This window comes from Geotrypetes seraphini, chromosome 4 (assembly GCF_902459505.1).
Source record: "Geotrypetes seraphini chromosome 4, aGeoSer1.1, whole genome shotgun sequence".
In the NCBI taxonomy this organism is placed as follows: domain Eukaryota; kingdom Metazoa; phylum Chordata; class Amphibia; order Gymnophiona; family Dermophiidae; genus Geotrypetes; species Geotrypetes seraphini.
The window spans coordinates 125,323,864-125,342,512 of NC_047087.1; the positions used below are offsets into that span (position 1 = coordinate 125,323,864).

The 18,649-nt window shown below is 42.5% G+C and overlaps 1 protein-coding gene across 6 annotated transcripts in view; it reads right to left on the reverse strand.

Moving 5' to 3' along the window:
* Nucleotides 1–18,649, reverse strand: part of DCAF6 (DDB1 and CUL4 associated factor 6) — a 357,580-nt gene that overhangs the window by 281,332 nt on the left and 57,599 nt on the right. For all 6 annotated transcript variants that reach the window (XM_033941039.1, XM_033941044.1, XM_033941043.1 and 3 more), the window contains exon 2: nucleotides 7,832–7,893. In XM_033941039.1, coding sequence (XP_033796930.1) covers nucleotides 7,832–7,893 — 62 coding nt within the window. The remainder of the gene's footprint in view (nucleotides 1–7,831; nucleotides 7,894–18,649) is intronic.

Here is an 18,649-nt window from a genome sequence, read left to right on the forward strand (position 1 = left end):
ACACCATTGCGCTCATCGGCGGGGCCACCGCACGCATTGGAGACCCCAGTGGACAGATAGGCTTACGTGAGCCACTTGAGCAACTAGTGCAGAACGTGCGTGGGCTGTGTGAGAGATTGCTGCGTGTGCGCGCCAAAGGGGAGATTTGTGTAGGGGAAAGGCGTGTGGCAGTCTGAGTATCCTGAACAACTCCGCCTGGTATGAGGAACGTAGAGCCGTGGAGTTTCTGGCCTCGGTGGGTCGCCATTTTCGCATAGGCACGCTGCTAAGCTGGCATAGTGTGCAGAGCTCCGAGGGCACGAGCCTACGGCGGGAGATAGTGAAGTGAGGAGGGAAGCTAACAATTTGCTGCTTTTACTTGCTTCGGGCCTTCCTCACTACCGGGTCCTGCCTACTGTTTTCGCGAAGGCAGGACCCAGCAGCGAGGAAGGCCCGAAGCAAGCAAGCGCAGCTAGTTGTAAGCTTCGCTCCTCACTTCCCCGCCTTAGCCTGTAGCGAATTGTGAATGCTACGCTGCGGGGGAGGGTGGAAGGAGAAATGCTGCACAGTGCACTGTGGCCTATTGGGGGGGAGAGAAATAAATGCTGCTGCTGGCACTGCAGGGGGGGAAGAAATGCTGGGACTGCGGAGGAGGGGGAAAAATGATGCAGTGTGGCCAAATGGAGGGGGGGGAAGAGAAATGCTGCTGCAGCACCCAATTGGGGGGGAGAGAGGGAAGGAGGGAGGGATGGAGAAGGAAGACCAGGGAAGGGAGAGGAGAGGAAAGAGAGATTCCAAGACCATGGGAGGGAAAGGAAAGGAGATACCAGACCATGGAGGGGGAGAGAGAGATGTCAGGGTATATAAGGGGGGGGGAAGAGACAGATGCCAGACCAGGGGGAAGGATGGAAGGAGAGGAGAGAGATGTTAGGGCATGGGGGGAGGAAAGGGAAACTAAGGAGACAAATGCCAGACCACAGGGAAAGGAAGGAAGGAGCTGCCAGAGCAAAGAGAGAGATGCCAGGGCATGGGGGTTGGGGAGGGAATGAGACAGAGATGCCAGAGCATAGGGGAGGGGGTGGAGACAGAAAAATGGAGAGGGGTGAAGCTGAAATGAATCATGTACAAAGGAGAAAGGGCACAGGATAAACAGTTTATTGAAGGACATAAAAAGAGGGAATATGCCGCATGGAAGAGAGAGAAGGTGGAAAGTAGATGGAAGGGGTGGGTAGAGAGAGGGCAGAGGCTGGTGGAAGGGGCAAAGAGAGAGGGCAGATGTTGCATGGAAGTGATAAAGGACAAATTCTGTATAGAAAGAAGAGAGTGAAGAGAAGATGAAGCAGAAACGACAAAAGGTAGAAAAAATTTTTTGTTGCTTTACTATTGATAAAAGTTTATAATTAGGAAATGGAAATAAGGCAATTTTTATGGGGACTAAATCCCCTTTCCTCAGGTCAGGACAGGATACCATAATAGCAGTATACTGTACTGTCTTGAAGAAAGATTTGGCCTCTGAAAGCTAATTGAAAGATGGATTAGTCCAATAAAATGGTATTTTCTTATTTCTTGTTATTTGTTTTACTTCTATTTGTTCATTTGTAAAGTGGTGATTGTTATGTATCAGTTTTTTCAAATTTATATCAACTGTCTTTATATTTTGCATAGTATTAGGGGAAATGTGTCACTGTTTCTGTGGTGTTGCAGAGTCTGGTTTCTTGGCGGTTTAGTTTAACTTTTGTCTACATATTTCTATTTTTAGTTTGTGATTATTGCATATTGGGCAAAGGTGTATCTGTGTTCTGTGTGTATGAAAAGGACATGTTTTTTTTGTTAGCACAGACTGTACAGGATTGACTGTGCAGATCTGGCTTGTTTAGTTTTACAATGTGTGTGTTGGTGTTCTAGTGCTCACTGCAGTGTTTAAGATGCTGCCTTTTCCTAGGTGCATCCTTGTTGTATGACTCATGGATTATTACTAAAAATAACTTTTTATATAGAGGAGGGGTTTGTTAAAAAAATGATCAGCACTGGCTATCATATATACTAGGTACGCCACTGGATTTAATGACCCTATTCTAACCACCAAATTTCCCTGTCCCGCCCCACCCCACCCCTCCCAACTACTTTATCATGCCACCCATGGGGAGAGATGGGGTGGGGGGCAGTTGGGAAGAGAAAGGAGAGAAGTTGGATCTGGGGATGGAAGGGAGGTAGGGAGAAATTTTAGGCCTGTGGATGGAAGGCAGAAGATGCAGCATCTCTCTTTTTTTCCCTCCATCTCATTGTTCAGCATCAAAGAAGAAAAATAAAAAAGAGAGAGAGCAAAATGTTAGACCATGGGGATAGAGGATGAGAGATGGACTCATGGGAGGGCAGGAGGGATGAGATCTGGGATAAGAAAGGGGATGGAAAGAAAGGGACAGGGAGTTATAGCCTGACCAGTGGAGAGAGGGATGGGATTCTGAAAGTGGTAAGCCATGTGGATGAGGTTAAAATGGAGATGACAAGATGAGAGAGAGCAGAGAGTGGTAGAAATGTGGTAATGGGGAGTAGATAGAAGGGAAGAGGAGGCTGGGAAAGGAGTGAGATGGGAAATGGGAGTGCTAGGGACTGAGAGAAGATGGAAAATTGAGAGGTAGCTGAACATTTAAAAAGAAGAAGGGTGAGAAAGAAGGCAAGATTTGAGTGGACAGAGGCAGAAAAGAAAAAGTTAAGAAAGCTGAAAGGGAAAAATCAATGCATTGGAGATAGGCATAAGAATGAAATGGAACGACAGAAGAGGAGAAAAAAATGGACAGCAGACACTGGAATGAGAATTAGTTGAAGATAGAGAAAAAGCAGAAAGAAAAACTGGGACCAAGATGATGGAAAAACAAAACATTCAGACAACAAAGTAGAAAAAATTGTTTTATTTTGAATTTACTGGAATTAACTGGAATATGTTAGCTTTGGGATATGTACATCACAATTTTTTTGTATTCAGTGGCGTAGTCATATACTGTACAGCTGATTTGGGGGAGGGACTGGAGCCCAAAATTAGTGGATGGGCACCAAAGTTTCTCCCCGCCTGAGTGCAGAGAGCTATTGGGGATCCCCAAGCCCTGCCACCTGAAGACATCTTCCTCCAAACTGACAACCCAAAATCTCCAAGCTTTGCAGCCAATGGCAATATCCTCAAGCTGCCACTGCTTTCAAGCATGTATGAAAGCTAAGGTGGGGGGGGGCAGGGAGGAGGGAAGGCAGCAGCTCTGCAATATTGCTGCCATCTGCAGAACTTGGGAAGTTGGAAGGGGAGGAATTGGCTGTCAGTTGGTGAGGCTTGAGGATCCCTACTAGCTACAGCAGGGGAGATGTTCATTTTGAGGGAGCCTAAGCTCAAAGTGGGAGGCCCAAAAAAGCAGTAATATTTACCCTGACTGAACGATCTTCCACGTGCGTTAATGACAGCTGATGCAGCATCTCCGCTCTGATGAGGCTCACCTCTGAAGAGGCTCACCGTAGCTGTAATAGAAGTGAATGGGAAAACCAGGAGTGCGTATCCCTGCTCATCAGAGTGGGGATGCGGAAGCCTGTGGCTGCTCCCACTGTCAGCAGTGTACCTGAAGGGATCACTTAGTCAGGGTAAGTATTACTGCTTTTTTGGGTTTCTCTCCACAGTGTCCCTTTAAATGAAGGTTTATTATTAGATATGTACATCTTCTATAGTAGTGATTGCAAATTTGGGACCTGCTCGGCCTTTTTTTTTTTTTTGCTCATCAGCTAGTGTGCGGCCCCAAAAAATTTATTTTTGTCCAATGCAGCCCAGGGAAGCTAAAGGGTTGGACACCCCTGCCCTATTCCTTCACCGTGAGCAGGGAGGGGTAATTTACTTAGCACCAAATTTGCACCACCAAATTTCCCCATCCTGCCCTACCCAGCTACTTTTTTGTGCCACCCGGCTGGAAAAATTTTCTGGGGAGAACACTGCATACCCATAGCCATAATCTACCCATCCTTGCAGAAGCAACCTCTATGAATCTTTCCTCCATCCCGAAGCAGAAACCTCCCTCAATCTCTCTTTCCTGCTACTCCCTCCCCAATTAGGCACCCCGTATAAGAGGCTAACAGCAAATCATAGCTTCCACAAGAGGACCCCCCCTTTCCCCCTCCCCTGACTCTCATTCTACCCTACTGTCTCAGGTTGCCGGCAGCTTTCCTCTCTCCCTCCCGCCTGCTCCCCACTGTCCAAAGTTGCTCACTAACTAACCTCAATTGCTGCCAACCTGTCTTCCCTGCGACGCACCCTGCATCCTCTGATGCAACTTCCTGTTCTATGTAAGCAGGACGTATCACAGGAAAGACTGAGGCCCCAAAGGAGCTCCTTTCAATTGCTGCAGTGCTCCTGCTGGCAGTAATTGAGGCAGGTTACTGCTACTACTTATCATTTCTATAGCACTGCCAGACATATGCAGTGCTGTACATTTAATGTAAGAGACAATCCCTGCTCAATAGAGCTTACAATCTAATTAAAACAAAAGGGACAAATAAGGATTAGGGAATTTCTCACAGAATGAATCATAAAACAGACATTGCTAAGAATTAGGAGTTAAAAAAGCCTCAAAAAAGTGGGCTTTTAGCCTAGATTAGTGAGCAGCATTGGACACAGGGAGTGGGAAGGAGAGAGGCTGGAATTGTGGGGAAGGAGTAGAAATGTTGAACCCGCAGGCGAAAGGGAGGGAGAACTAAGTGCTACTCTGCTGGACTATGAGGGGGTGGGGAGGGGCAGAGAATGGAATAAGTGCTGCACTATTATAGGGGGGAGAGAGAGAGTGATTGGCTGACTGACTAGGGGAAGAAAGAAGGAAAAAGATGCTGGATGGAAGAGAAGGGAAGAAATCTTAAAGACCTAGGAAGGAGTCATATTGAACTGGGAGGGGGAATGGGATGAGAGAGGGAGAGATCCTGGCCCCAGGCTGAGGGTGGGAAGTGTAAAGGAGGGAGACAGAGAAGAGATGCCCTTCTGAGTTCCTATCTTTCCTCTCTCTATACTAGCAATATTGGACATGGGGGGAGGGAGAAGGATAGGGACACAGAGAGGCAATGCTGATCAGAACAGGGAGGGAACAAGGACAAAAAGCGGGAAATACAGGGCAAGGCAAGCCTAAGATACAGAAGGGAAACCGCTAAATATAACGGCTGGATCTGGACACTCTGAGGGCAGGGACACAGGGGAGATGTTGGACAGGACACATAAGGACTCACGAGGATGATGGACATGGAAAAAGAAGAAATGTCAAATGGACAAGCTACATTGAAAAAACAAGAAGAAAACTCCCCCAACATTTCTCCCTCTCTCTTCTTCTTATATGTCTCCATCCCCTCCGCCATATGCAGGATTTCTCCCTCTCACCCCTTTTTACCTCTTTGTTGCATCTCTCCTTTCATCTCCACCCCATGTCCAACAATTTTTCTTCTCTCCCCCCATGTGCAGCAGCTTTCCATCCATCCCTTCCATTCCCCTGTGCAGCAGCTTTCCATCCATCTCTCCCATCCCCATGTGAAGCACTTCCTAACTGACATCCTCCACCATGAGACCTAACATATTTTCGGGTCTCCTAAAGCAGCAGCAGTAGTGGTGGCAGAGGCCGGCTGGCAGAAACAGCGCTCTGAACAGGTTGCTTGCGGCCTGCTCTGCCAGGGCTTCCCCTCTGCTGCATCATCAGTGACATGGCAGAGGGAAGGCCCTGGCAGAGCAGGCCACAAGCAACCTATTCAGAGCGCTGCCTCTGCTGGCCAGCCACTGCTGTTGCTACTGCTGCTTTAGGAGGCTCAGAGGTTTGTCAGGATTCACTGAATCGGTGAGTCCAATTTTTTTGCAGAACAAATCGATTAATTGAAGTCAATCGGCAAATCGGGCAGCACTACTAGGACCCCACCAACTCAAAAAGCCCTATGTTCTCAACTCAGCAAAAAGAGTAACCAAGACAATGGCATAGATAGTCCACTTTCCCTCTGAAAAATAACATATGTCCTTTGGGACCCTTAGCTCCTCCCCTGGTTTTCCATTACAGGGTGCCCAGATAGAAGATTCCTTCAAACATAATTCCTTATGCTGCTTCCAAGGTACTTACCCCTGAAAGAGCATAAGAAAATCTACTTACAGCTGCTAGGAACACAAAAAACTGAAACAAATTCCTACTTTAATATATTTTGTTCTAGACAGCAGAATGTGAAATGTGTAGAGGGGTGTGAAAACTTGTCTTTGACAGTGCCCAAGTCAGACCAAATACCCAGCTCAAACCCAGGGGTGGCTTTCCAAAATCTAAATGGCTAATAATAGTTTATTGAATTCTCCATGAGTAGGGCAGGATGACAGACTTGCAACGAAGATCAGAGAAAAAAAAACACATACTTGAATCTTCAAATTTATTGGAAATCTCAGCACAGCATCACAACAAAGACTCAACATGGGATCGTATTTCAGTTACTAAGGTCTGTAATCAGGGGTCGCAAACTCTCAACAGGTAAAACTCAACCTTATTCTCATATAAGAACTCGATCCTGAGCTTATATATATCCATTAACCTTTAGGTTAGTGGTAAGCCTTTTTTAACATAAAGATAGGTTCTTGTAAAGAAAAACTTTCACCAACCATTGTACCCTCCTGGGTATGACTCCTCTGCTCACGGACAATCCGCGGAGATGACAAAACCTCAGTTTCCACTGGAATCCCCTGAACAACAGGGAATCCACATCCATGCTCCCCTCTTTGCTCCCAATGGCCTCCGGGGAGAATTGCTCACCGCCTTCCGATGGTTCCTCCACCCGCGGGGAGCTGGCAGTCTGAGGAGGAGGAGGAGGCACTCTGGCGTCGGGGCTCAAGGTAGTATCTGGGCCCATGGAGAACGTCTCCGTCTCGCCACGGTGCGTCTCCTGCGGGCGTGCCGACGCCCCCGCGATTCCCTGCATTCGTCGGAGCAGTTCGTCCATAGAGCCGAAGCCGGCTGAGCCGACCGCCGTGAGGCTCCAACTGCGCTTCTGCCCCTCCGCTTTATATATATTTCTTTTAAGATAGCAGATTATTTGATTATCTGTCTAGTATCATATTGTATTACATTTGATTTTGGCTTGACTTTACCTTTCTGTACAAGTGGATACTTGATATGTTATTGTAAAATGAAATAAATTAATAAATTAAAAAAAAAGGTTAGTGGTAAGCCTTCTCATAAAGGAGCAGCAGGTTGATGCCACATCAGTAACCTAAGGGTTAACAGGTATACTAATTGGCACAGGATCGGGTTCTTACACAAAGATAAGGTTGAGTTTACTTGGCAATCTCTGACACAGACCTTAGCAGCTGAAACACTATCCCATGCCAGTTCTTTGTTATGATGCTGAGATTTTCAATAAAATTGAAGATTCAACTGTGTGGTTTTCCTCTGGTCCATTGCAAGTCTGTTGTCCTGCCCCACACTTTTAGCTTCTTGAGAATCCTCTAGTTTTAAAACCATATGACAAAGTAAACTGTAGAATATACTCCATGAAACTGTAGAATATACTCCATGAAACTAAAAAATTCAAAACTCTTAGTAGTTCTTTTACTAAGGTGCGTTAGCCGTTTTAGCGCACGCTAAATGCTAACATGGATTAACGCGTCTATTGGATATAATAGATGCGTTAGCACGCAGTAGCGTTTAGCATGTGTTAAAACGGCTAGTGCACCTTAGTAAAAAGACCCCTTAATATTTTAGGTCATCGAATGAGAGATGGAGTTTTATTCCTCCTGAATCCAATATGCATTATAAATATCCTTTTTGCTTGCAATTTTAGGCTTCTACATCAATAAATTCACAGAAAAATGCAATTTACTTACACAGCCATCATGCACGCTTAATGTAGCTTCAAGTTTTAATCTTTGGATAAATTCTCTTCGTCCTAGTCAGAAAACATAGTGACAAAATTACAAGGATCATAATTTAAGATTATGGATGCAGAATTTTGATTCTTTTAAATCTGCTTTATTGTACAGAATTTAGTTTTTTTCATGGTTTAGACATCTAAATACAGAAACAGCCTATATACCAAATTTTATAAATGAAGGTATCATTCAAAAGTCTATCCATACCTCAGAGAGACATGATATAGGGCCATTCCATGTCAAGTGGTCTAGGTCTCCCCACCTGACCAGCTCAGAAGTTGAAGAAATTTTGATGGGAGTTACAATAAGACATGCAATGAATATGTGCAAAGTCTTAGGACAGGATCTCAACTTCTTCCAAAGTTATTAGGGCCTCATTATTGGAGCCACTTTTTTTGTTCCATGGAACATAGAGAAAAAAACATCAACTTTTGGTTCAGGTTGTGGAAAGGAAAGTGGCTCTACCAAGTGAAGTCATATTTCTAGTACAACTTTTTGTGCCGAATCCAAATATACCACTCAGATCATTGGTGTATCACTGGGGGACCAAAAAGTTGATTAAAGTTTGTCGTGGAATGCATAGTCAAATATTTGACACAACATAGCTCCTGAACAGAAAGCACAATAGGGCTCAGATTTTAGGAACTGGAAGAGATTATGGCCAGTTATTGCCCTATAAACCTTTCGGCACATTGCACTTTTCTGAGATAAATCTTTATTAAGATTGTTGAAAAAAAATTTATGCAAGTAAGGTAGTCAAAGAGGTTTTTGAGATCATTTTGCCTCTTCAAAAAAAGGTGTTCAGTTCTCTTGTTAAAACTATTTTTGAAGCCTTATTTTAGATACTATAAAAAAAAAAATCATCGAGCCACATTTTTGTCCCAATAATCCTATTAGCTTAAAACAGACCTGAAAGCACACCAAGGTTTCAACCTGCATTAAATGTTAAAATATGCTGGAGATGTAGACAGGCACTGGATTAATGAAAAAAACTTTGAATTGAAGATTTATGGCTTTCTAATATTTATACATTTTTATTAGTACAAAAAATTAAGTGATCAAAGAACAGTATGGTGAGGAAAGAATAAATTCAAAGAAAAATTGTGCTTTACAGTCACTTCAAATGTTACTCATCATGCAGCTAGCTTGAATATGCCTTGAATTTGTTGTAAATATCTGTATTGCCTTCCTATTGAGGTTGTCACTGGAGCTTCAAGAACCATATGTTCCTCTGAAACCCACATACTATCTTTTCTAATGGGCCAATGAAAGGATTAAGCAAGGCTTTGTTGATATTAATTTTGAATCATAAGATTATTTTGACTATATTAACTTGTAAACCAAAGCACATTGATATCTAGTAAGTTGTCCAGTTAGTAGCCCATGGCCCAAAATCTATGTCACAAAATTTAATTAAAATTGGAGATGTGCAGTTAGGAACCTTTATTGAACTTGCAATAAAAAACCAACAACTAAATGTTCATTTTTGACGGGCCATTTACAAGAAAGAGTATGTGAAAGAAGTGGATGTCATAACCTGAGTTAGCATGGCAAGACCAACAAGCTTAGCTGCACCAAGCAATTTCACACCTCTAGCTCATTTGCATATTATACAACAGGATACCAAAGATGCCCTTTTTTACTACTGCAAGAATACGAGTGTGAATAGTGTATGCATTTGAGACCTAGCCAAAGCAGGGCTGAGTCAAATATGAAATAAAATGGCTTTTGTAGCTAAAAAGACGCTCTTTCAAGTGATATTAAAAAAAAAATTGGATGATGTACAGTTGAGATATTTTGCACCCAAAAAATGGTCAAAATTTGTCTAAAGTACCAATATCATTGCTTTGTGTAATTATATCTTTACTTCCAATTGGCTGCAAAGCTTCATAATGCAAATCCTATGTGCATGTCATGTGCTATGACTGCTGGTACCATTATGACTTGAAGCAATGAGGAGTCAAAGTAGGCATTACATTTCTTTTGTAACATTTTTTGCCTACTTTACTGGCTCATAAAAGGGTAGGTAAAGTAATGTTACTTTCCAAACTTTGCACATGAAGTTAGTGCCAAGGGTTGTATTAATCTGCAAAATTTTAATTCTCTTGGAGGCTTTGTTGGGCTATAGTGGCTGGACAAAGTTGCCATTTTGCATTATACAGAGAACAGTAGTCGAGAGTGACCTCAAACCAATAGAGATCCACCTAATTTACAAATTTCAGCTCATCCAGAACACAACAGTAAGACTGATTTTCAACCTAAAGAAATATGATTCGATCTCGACCTTCCTCAAACAAATACACTGGCTTCCAATATCATCCTGGATAAACTTCAAAATATCATATATCCTACACAACATATTGCATGGAAACTCAGCTGCTCCCCTTATAAAGATATTCTCAGCGACCTGGTCCACATCTAGAAGAATCCTTAACAGAATTCAACTGAACCTACCGCACATAAGGAAACTTTAATATAAGCCAATTTTCAACTCCATGCTAACCTATCTGGGAGTAAAAACCTGGAACAATCTCCCAGAAACTATCAGAAAGGAGGCCAACTACTCCTTCTTCTGAAAAAAACTGAAAACTTACCTCTTTGACAATTAATTAATATCTGCCTTTTCTCCTTTCCTTCTATATGTCCCCATCCCTCAGTTTACTCTTCAGTTGCCTAGAGCTTGTATAGGTTTGTGTGACTCACAAATAGAATATTAGATTAGATTAGATTACAATACAAACTTCTATTAAAAGAAAAGAGAAAAAAACATTACACCAACATAATAGGCACGGAAACCCAAGACACCAAAAAACTATTCCAAATATTAAAAGATCTAACTAACACCATACTCTATTTGACCACTAACAATAACTCCTCCCCTTCAGCCTCCTTCCTAGCTGAACACTTCAAGAATAAAATTACAAACACCAGAGCTACTCTCATTAGTAACCCAACCCACCTACTCGAAGTCACAATACTCCCCACAGAAAATGAATCTTGTGCTGCAGACAGATCTTGGTCCCAATTCTCTAAGATACATTGGACCGAATTCAACAAACTCTACAATAAGTACAGCTACGCATCATGTGAACTCAACCACTGCCCGCCATATCTCCTGTCATCAGCGAGCACTAAGTTCCGTACCTTACCTCCTACACTGGATACAAACCATGCTCACAGATGGCACAGAATGACCTCAGCGAAATCATTATCACCCCAATCTTAAAAGACCCAAAAGGACCAACAGACCTCTCATCCAACTACAGACCAATAGCCTCAATACCTCTATATATCAAACTAATAGAAGAATTAGTAGCCAAATTCCTCACCAACTATCTCGAGGACCATAACTTACTCCATCCCACGCAATCCGGCTTCAGAACTAACTTCAGCACAGAGACACTACTAGGCTCCCTTATCGACACAGCAAGACAATACCTCAGCATTGGAAAAAAAAATGCTGCTCGTACAGTTGGACCTGACGGCGGCATTTGACCTGGTAGACCATAACATCCTACTGCAAATCTTGGACTCAATAGGCATCTCAGATAAAGTATACTCATGGTTTGAAGGTTTCTTAAAATCCAGAACATACAAAGAAAAATCCAAACCTTGGTCCAACCCCTGCAGCGTTCCACAAGGGTCCCCACTGTCCCCTACTCTCTTCAACCTATATACGGCCTCTCTTGGCGTTTACCTGAACAAACAAGGCCTATCCTCTTATAGCTATGCTGATGACATCACCATCCTCATTCCTTTCGACCAACCAATGCTCTTAATGTCAGACACACTACACAGAACTCTAGCTACAGTTACGACTTTGATGGAAGACCACAAACTGAAACTCAACCTAGACAAAACTAAATTCATCCTCCTAGAAAATAACAAAATCCCAACCATAACCAACTTAGAAATCAACTCTATCAACTACCCTTTGCAAACCACCCTAAAACTTCTAGGTATGACTATTGACAAAGGCTGCACTATGCAACCACAAATTAACAAAACAATACAGAAATCTTTCAAACTTAGATAAGTCCGAAAATTCTTCGAAAAAACACAATTTCAGCTCCTAGTACAATCTCTAATCCTAAGTATCCTAGACTATTGCAACATCCTCTACCTCCCCTGCCCTGCAATAATGATTAAACAACTACAGACAATTCAGAATACAGCTCTGAGGCTCCTCTATTCATTGAAAAAACATGATCACATTACTGAGGCATTCATCAATTCTCATTGGCTTCCAATCCAGGAAAGAATACAATTTAAATTCTACTGTATACTATTTAAAACTAAAAATGGAGACAGCCCAACCTACCTAAACGACCGCCTCATCCAAACCACCTCTACCAGGCATAGAGAAACACACATCCCATTCACTTACCCCCCAATCAAAGAAGTAAAACGGAAAAAACTATACAACGGACTACTGGCCACTCAGGCAGCGAAGATAGACAACCAAGTCTCCAACCTATTGACAACAACCCCAGACTACAAGATGTTCAGAAAGGAAATAAAAACTATACTCTTCAAGAAATCCCTTAATAAAGCTTAATACCATGATAAAGCTTAATCCCCCTCTTACCATCCCCTCCCTAACCCCAGATCCTACTTTTCCCTCTCTTGGAAACCTTCTCTGATCTAACGTTGTAACCCTTCTTCCATAACTCTTTTTGTAATCCGCTTTGAACCGAAAGGTAATGGCGGAATAGAAATCTGTAATGTAATGTAATTAGATTAGATCCAGCTAGTTTCATTTGAAGCCATAGGGAACAGCCACACAAAATTTTATTCAATTTGGAGGAGGTTGAGTGGGGATGATTTTCAATATTGGACCACTTGACAAGGAATGACCCTATTTTGCCTTGTTAACATCAAGGATTCTGTTAGCTTAGCTTTATTAGACAAGATACTTTTCATAAAATTTAACAGTGAGTTCCCTGGATCTTCAGAAGCACCCTCTAGCACACTATTTTATACCTCAAACTGAAAAAAAAATAAGTTACAGCTAGCAAATTTACTACAAGCCTACTCCAGGCACTATGTGAATGCAGCAAAATTTCACTCCAGTGAACAAATTTTTGGTGATACCTTTTTTTAGATTCTCTACTCCAATGAACTAAATTCTATAAAGCACATTAAAACACAGAACTCACACCTATATGCAATGTCATTTCCATGTAAAAGCTGTGTATGTGGTAATAAAATATAGTCACAGAATACAAGTTACATGCATAAGTAATTTTCAATATCATTCAGTCACTGCTCCCACTCAGCAAAAATTATGTAGAGAGTGCCATTACCAGCTATATAAGGAAGCAGTAACAAAAAAATGAAAACTGAGACATTAAAAAATTGGACATTAATCACTCTATTTCAGGGGTTCTCAATTCTGTCCTTGGGACACACCAAGCCAGTCTAGTTTTCAAGATATTCACAAAGCATATACATGAAAAACTGGAATGCATTGCCTCCAAGGTACACAAATTTCTCTCATGCATATTCATTGTGGGCATCCTGAAAACCTGACTAGCTGAGTGAGTTCCGAGGACTGAGTTGAGAACCCATGATCGACTTATATCATGGCTCTGGAATACTTGCATCTCATTGCAATCTTGGTGAGTAAGAACATAAGAAAATAAGAATAGTTTTACTGGGTCAGACCAATGGCCCATCTAGCCCAGCAGCCCGTCCTCATAGTGGCCAATCCATGTCACTAGTACCTGGCCAAAACCCAAAGAGTAGCAACATTCTATGCTATCAATTCCGGGCAAACAGTGGTTTCCCCGTGTCTGACTCAGTAACAAGACTATGGACTTTTGCTCCAGGAAATTGTCTAAACCTTTCTTAAAACTAGCTATGCTATCCACTCTTACCACAACCTCTGATAATGCTTTCCAGAGTTAACTATTTTGAGTGAAAAAATACTTCCTCCTATTGGTTTTAAAAGTATTTCCCTATAACTTCATTGAGTCCCCTAGTCTTTGTAATTTTTGACAGAGTAAAAAATCAATCCACTTGTACCCATCCTACACCACTCAGGATTTTGTAGACTTCAGTCATATAGCCCCCTCAGCCGTCTCTTTTCCAAGCTGAAGAGCCCTAACCTTTTTAGTCTTTCCTCATATGAGAGGAATTCCATCCCCTTTATCATCTTTGTCACTCTTTTTTTAACCTTTTCTAGGTTCCACTATATCTTTCTTGAGATAAGGCAACCAGAACTGAACACAATACTCCAAGTGAGGTCGCACCATGGAGCAAAACAGAGGCATTATAACATTCTTAAGTCTTGTTAACTATCCCTTTTTTAATAATTCCTAGCAATTTGTTTGCTTTTTTGGCTGCCACCTCACATTGGGAGGAATGTTTCATCATATTGTCTACAATGACACCCAGATCTTTATCTTGGGTGATAACCCCCAAGGTGAACCATAGATCTGGTAATGGAAGATTAGGTTTTTACCTTTGATAATCTTCTTTCTGTTAGTCCCTGTAGGATTCCATACTCTAGGTGTTCAATTCCTTCCTGCAATCCGAGAGTTGCAGAAATCCAAACACTTTTCCGAGCACCTTAGAGAGTGAGTTAGAGCCCCCTACAGTTCAGTCCCAATATCAAGCAACCATACAGGAACTAATCCAGGACAAAGAAGGGGAAATTGGGGGAACTTCCCTGGCAACATAAACAATTCCTGTTATGAACAGCTCTGTAAAATATAAAAACAAGTAATAAACAAGCAAAATGCAACACAGAAAAGACATTGATGAACAATGTAGAACTAACCTGCTGTGTACAACAAGCACCCACATAAAACAGCCATTGGCAAGATTCATACTCACAGAAGAGTGAACTGCCCCCAGGATCTGCTAACTTGCTGGAAGATCCTGAAGCCTGTAAGGAGAATAACTGATACAAAAAGAAAGCAGACAATTTCAAAACAACTGAGCATACACAGAGAGATTGGGCTGTATTGAATCCTCCATGAACTAGCAGAAAGAAGATTATAGAAGGTGAAAACCTAATCTTCTATTCTGTTATGTCCCTTCTGGATTCAATATGCTAGGTTATGTAACAAAGCAATAGCAGCGTCTAGGGAGGGACAGAAGAGCCTGTCCTCAATACCGCGGTCCCAAAAGCAGCATCAGAGCGAGCTGCTACATCCACCCAGTAAAACCGTGTAAAAGTATGAAGAGACGCTCTGCAAATTGCAGCTGGATGAAACACTCGAGACTCCACCCGTGAGGCAGCAATATGTGTCTAGTCAAGTAGGCCATAAGAGAAACCGGCAGCTGCCTACCATAGGCGATAGAAGTCGCAGAAATGGCCCTATGAATCCAACAGGCATTCAAGGACTTAGAAGTTGGCCCACCTGGCCGAGACAGATTAGTCAGGACAAAAAGATGATCAGACAGCCAAAAGTCATTAGTCTTCTTCAAACAGTGGAGCAAGACTCTCCTGATATCCAATTTGCGGAAGATCTGATCCTTTCACACCAATCCTGCGAAGTGAAATGCAGGAAAACGAACCTCCTGGGAGACATGGGAATTAGAAACCACCTTTGATAGAAAAGAAGGTACTGTATGGAGAACCAGCACTGCTTCCATGATCTATAGAAAGGGTTCACTGCACAAAAGAGCCTAAAACTCCAAAACACACCATGCCAAGACAACGATGACCAGACTTAATCATCAGATCCAGAAGAGAAGCATCCTTCAGTGGCTTGAATGGGGTTTCCACAAGGTCCTGCAGAACGAGGTTAAGATTCCACATAGGGAAAGAAAGATGCAAGGGAGGTCGCAAGTGAAGCACCCTGTCATAAATTTGGTCACATCAGGATGAGCAGTAAGCAAATTGGAACCCCTATGTGCTCAGAAGCACAAAAAGCCTACTACCTGAACCTTAAGAGAGGCCACAGCTAAACTCATATTCATATCCACAAAAAGAACCACTGGAATGGGAACCCGCTCAGGCTCTACTGAGTCCTTGGCACACCACTGATTGAAAACTGTGGTCACTGCGGAATCCAGCCGAGGCACCTGCACCAAAAGAGACCCCAGACTCGGACCGCAGGCATTTGGCGCCAGTGTCCAGAATGGCCAGTGGGCAAAACTTTTAGCCCAAAACACAGACCCAGGCCGGCTTCTCAGCCCTGGAGGACCTAGAGGTTACTCAAAATTCGATCATGTTACTCCTCTCTTAAAGGATGAACACATTCTTCCTGTTTATTTACAGATTCCATTTAAATACAATATTCTTACTTTTCAAATTCTTTTCAGCGGTCTTCCCTCTTTTTTATTCGGTTACTTAGTTCAATAATCTCCCCAGAGAACCCTTCACTCTTCATCTCAATCACTATTGACTGATCCCTAATTTAGGCAGTTGTTCTTGGATGTTCATAGAAACTCTGCATTTTCAGTAATGGCTCCTACTCTTTAGAATTCCCTTCCCTTATACCTTTGTGTGGAAAGGTCTTTTTCAACTTTTAAAGCTCAACTAAAGCCTACTATTTTTCACAGGCCTTTAATACATAGCTTATTTTCTTTTTTGATCAAGATCATTTATTATTCTGTAACCTTTATATTTTTGCCATCCCCTTTTTCCTTAAAAAAAAATTGTAATTTTCCCCTTTGCCTTTTCCCTTATGTTTCCAGTCTTGTTTGTTTTCATACTGATTTTTATTAGTTTGTGTGTTCAATCCCCTTACCCAATTTTTATTGCAAACTGCTTAGATTTTAACTTTAGTTTTATATTGGCAGTATATCAAATAAATTGAGCTTGGTCAACGTGCTGCAGCAAGCAGTACATGAATGCTGTTCTGGTGCTAATTCAGCGCAATCCATACATGCAGTCAACAGATTAGGGACTGAGGAGCCCATTCCAGTTGATTTGCAACAAAATCGAGGGGTTTTGAGGCAGAAATCAAGCTTTGAAAAAAAGATTGAATAAAATCCAAGATGGCAGTCACCAGTGAATTTGCGCTAAAAACAGCAAAAATAAAGAAAATCCAAAAATAAAAAATAGCGGTTTGGGGAAGTAGAGACCTGAACCTACCCTCAGAAATTCTGAAAAATTAGTTTTACAGATCCCACAGACTGCCCCTGAAGCTCCCATAGGAAATAATGGAGGTGCACTTACAGTCTGTGAAGTGCCTGCCTGCCAGCTCTGTTGCACTGCAACTGAATGGAGGGAAAGGATTTTCTGCTTCAGAAACTGTTTCAATTGATCAAACTTGTAGATCTTCAGACTGCCAGTTGGATGAACTCTGACTGTAACCTCCGCCCCTGCGGAACCTCTCCACGTGACAGAGGGCGGGAAATACAGCCTGTGCCCTGAAACTCAGAGGGACTTAGCATGCATACAGCCTGCACTTAAACCCCTGACAGGGTCAGAGAGCACGCGAACTCCCACGGGAATAGATCCAGAGTGTGAGAAGGGTGGCACAAGCAGGCTGGCTCTACAGATCCACTGAAGTTTCTGTGAAGCAGCAATCCAGCTCCGCGAGACTGCGTCCTTTCCTCTGGCAGAGGACACCGCACTGGGTCTCACAGAAAAAAAAAAAAACTTTAAGCGAAAAAAATAAGAAAAAATGCAGAGCAGATCAAAAGACTTCTGTATGGATTGCTTCAGAAACTGAAAACTGTAGAGGGCTCTAACTCACTCTCTAAGATAGGAGGATTACATGCTCAGAAAGGTGTTTGGATTTCTACAACTCCCAATATACATCACTTTGCATTTGTCCACATTAAATTTCATCTGCCACTTGGATGCCCAGTCGTCCAATTTCCTAAGGTCTGCCTGCAATTTTTTACAATCTGCATGCATTTTAACAACTTTGAACAGTTTAGTGTTATCTGCAAATTTAATCACTTCACTTGTCATTCCCATTTCGAGATCATTTATAAATAAGTTAAATACTGTGTTTCCCAAAAAATAAGACAGCATCTTATATTCATTTGGGGCCCCAAAAAAGGCAATAGATCTTATTTTCGGGGTATGCACATGATCATCTCTTCCTTCCTCTTTCACCCCAATTCTTCCTCTTTCCTTTCTCTCCCCCACATGTGCAGCATCTTTCCTTCCCTCCCTCCCATCTCCCTGTGCAGCAGAAGTTTGCCCAGCTTCTATCCTTCCCTCCCTCCCATCCCTTGTACAGCAGAACCCTTGAGGAAGTTGAGGCTTATCAAAGCCAGGAAGAGCCACCACTCTGTAGAGGGAGTCCAGTTTAAGAGGAGCCCAGGAACAGTTAGAGGGGTTTCCAGATTCTTATAATGTCTCCCTGAGAATATCATGAAGAGGGAGCTTAAGAAACTCTTTAGGAGGCTGCTCAAAATCTAATGCATCCAAAAATGCTTTAGATTTTTTAGAGTCCAACTCCAGAGGAATGGAGAGTGCCTCTGACATGATCTGTTCAGGCTTCGAAACAGGTTCTCTAGAAGAAGCATCACCATCAGAAGAAGCCTCATCTTCCGTCAGGATAGGCTCCTCAGAGTCCTCCCAGAGATCGGAGTCCTTCGTCGGAGGTGGGTGTCGAAGGCTCAACATGCTTGAGCTTCCACAGTGATTTGCCTGATTTGATTGATATCGTCTCAGGAGATGTATAAGAGGAACGATGTTGAGCTCAATCCGACATCGCACCCAAAGGTAATACTGCCGGCACTGAAGAAATTTTTCAAGACGGTGTCGGGGCAGTAAAAACAGGCTCAACAAACATCGATGCCAGGATGGACGGCTCAGACCTGGTTGGTGTCACCAAGGTCGATGCCGAAACCATT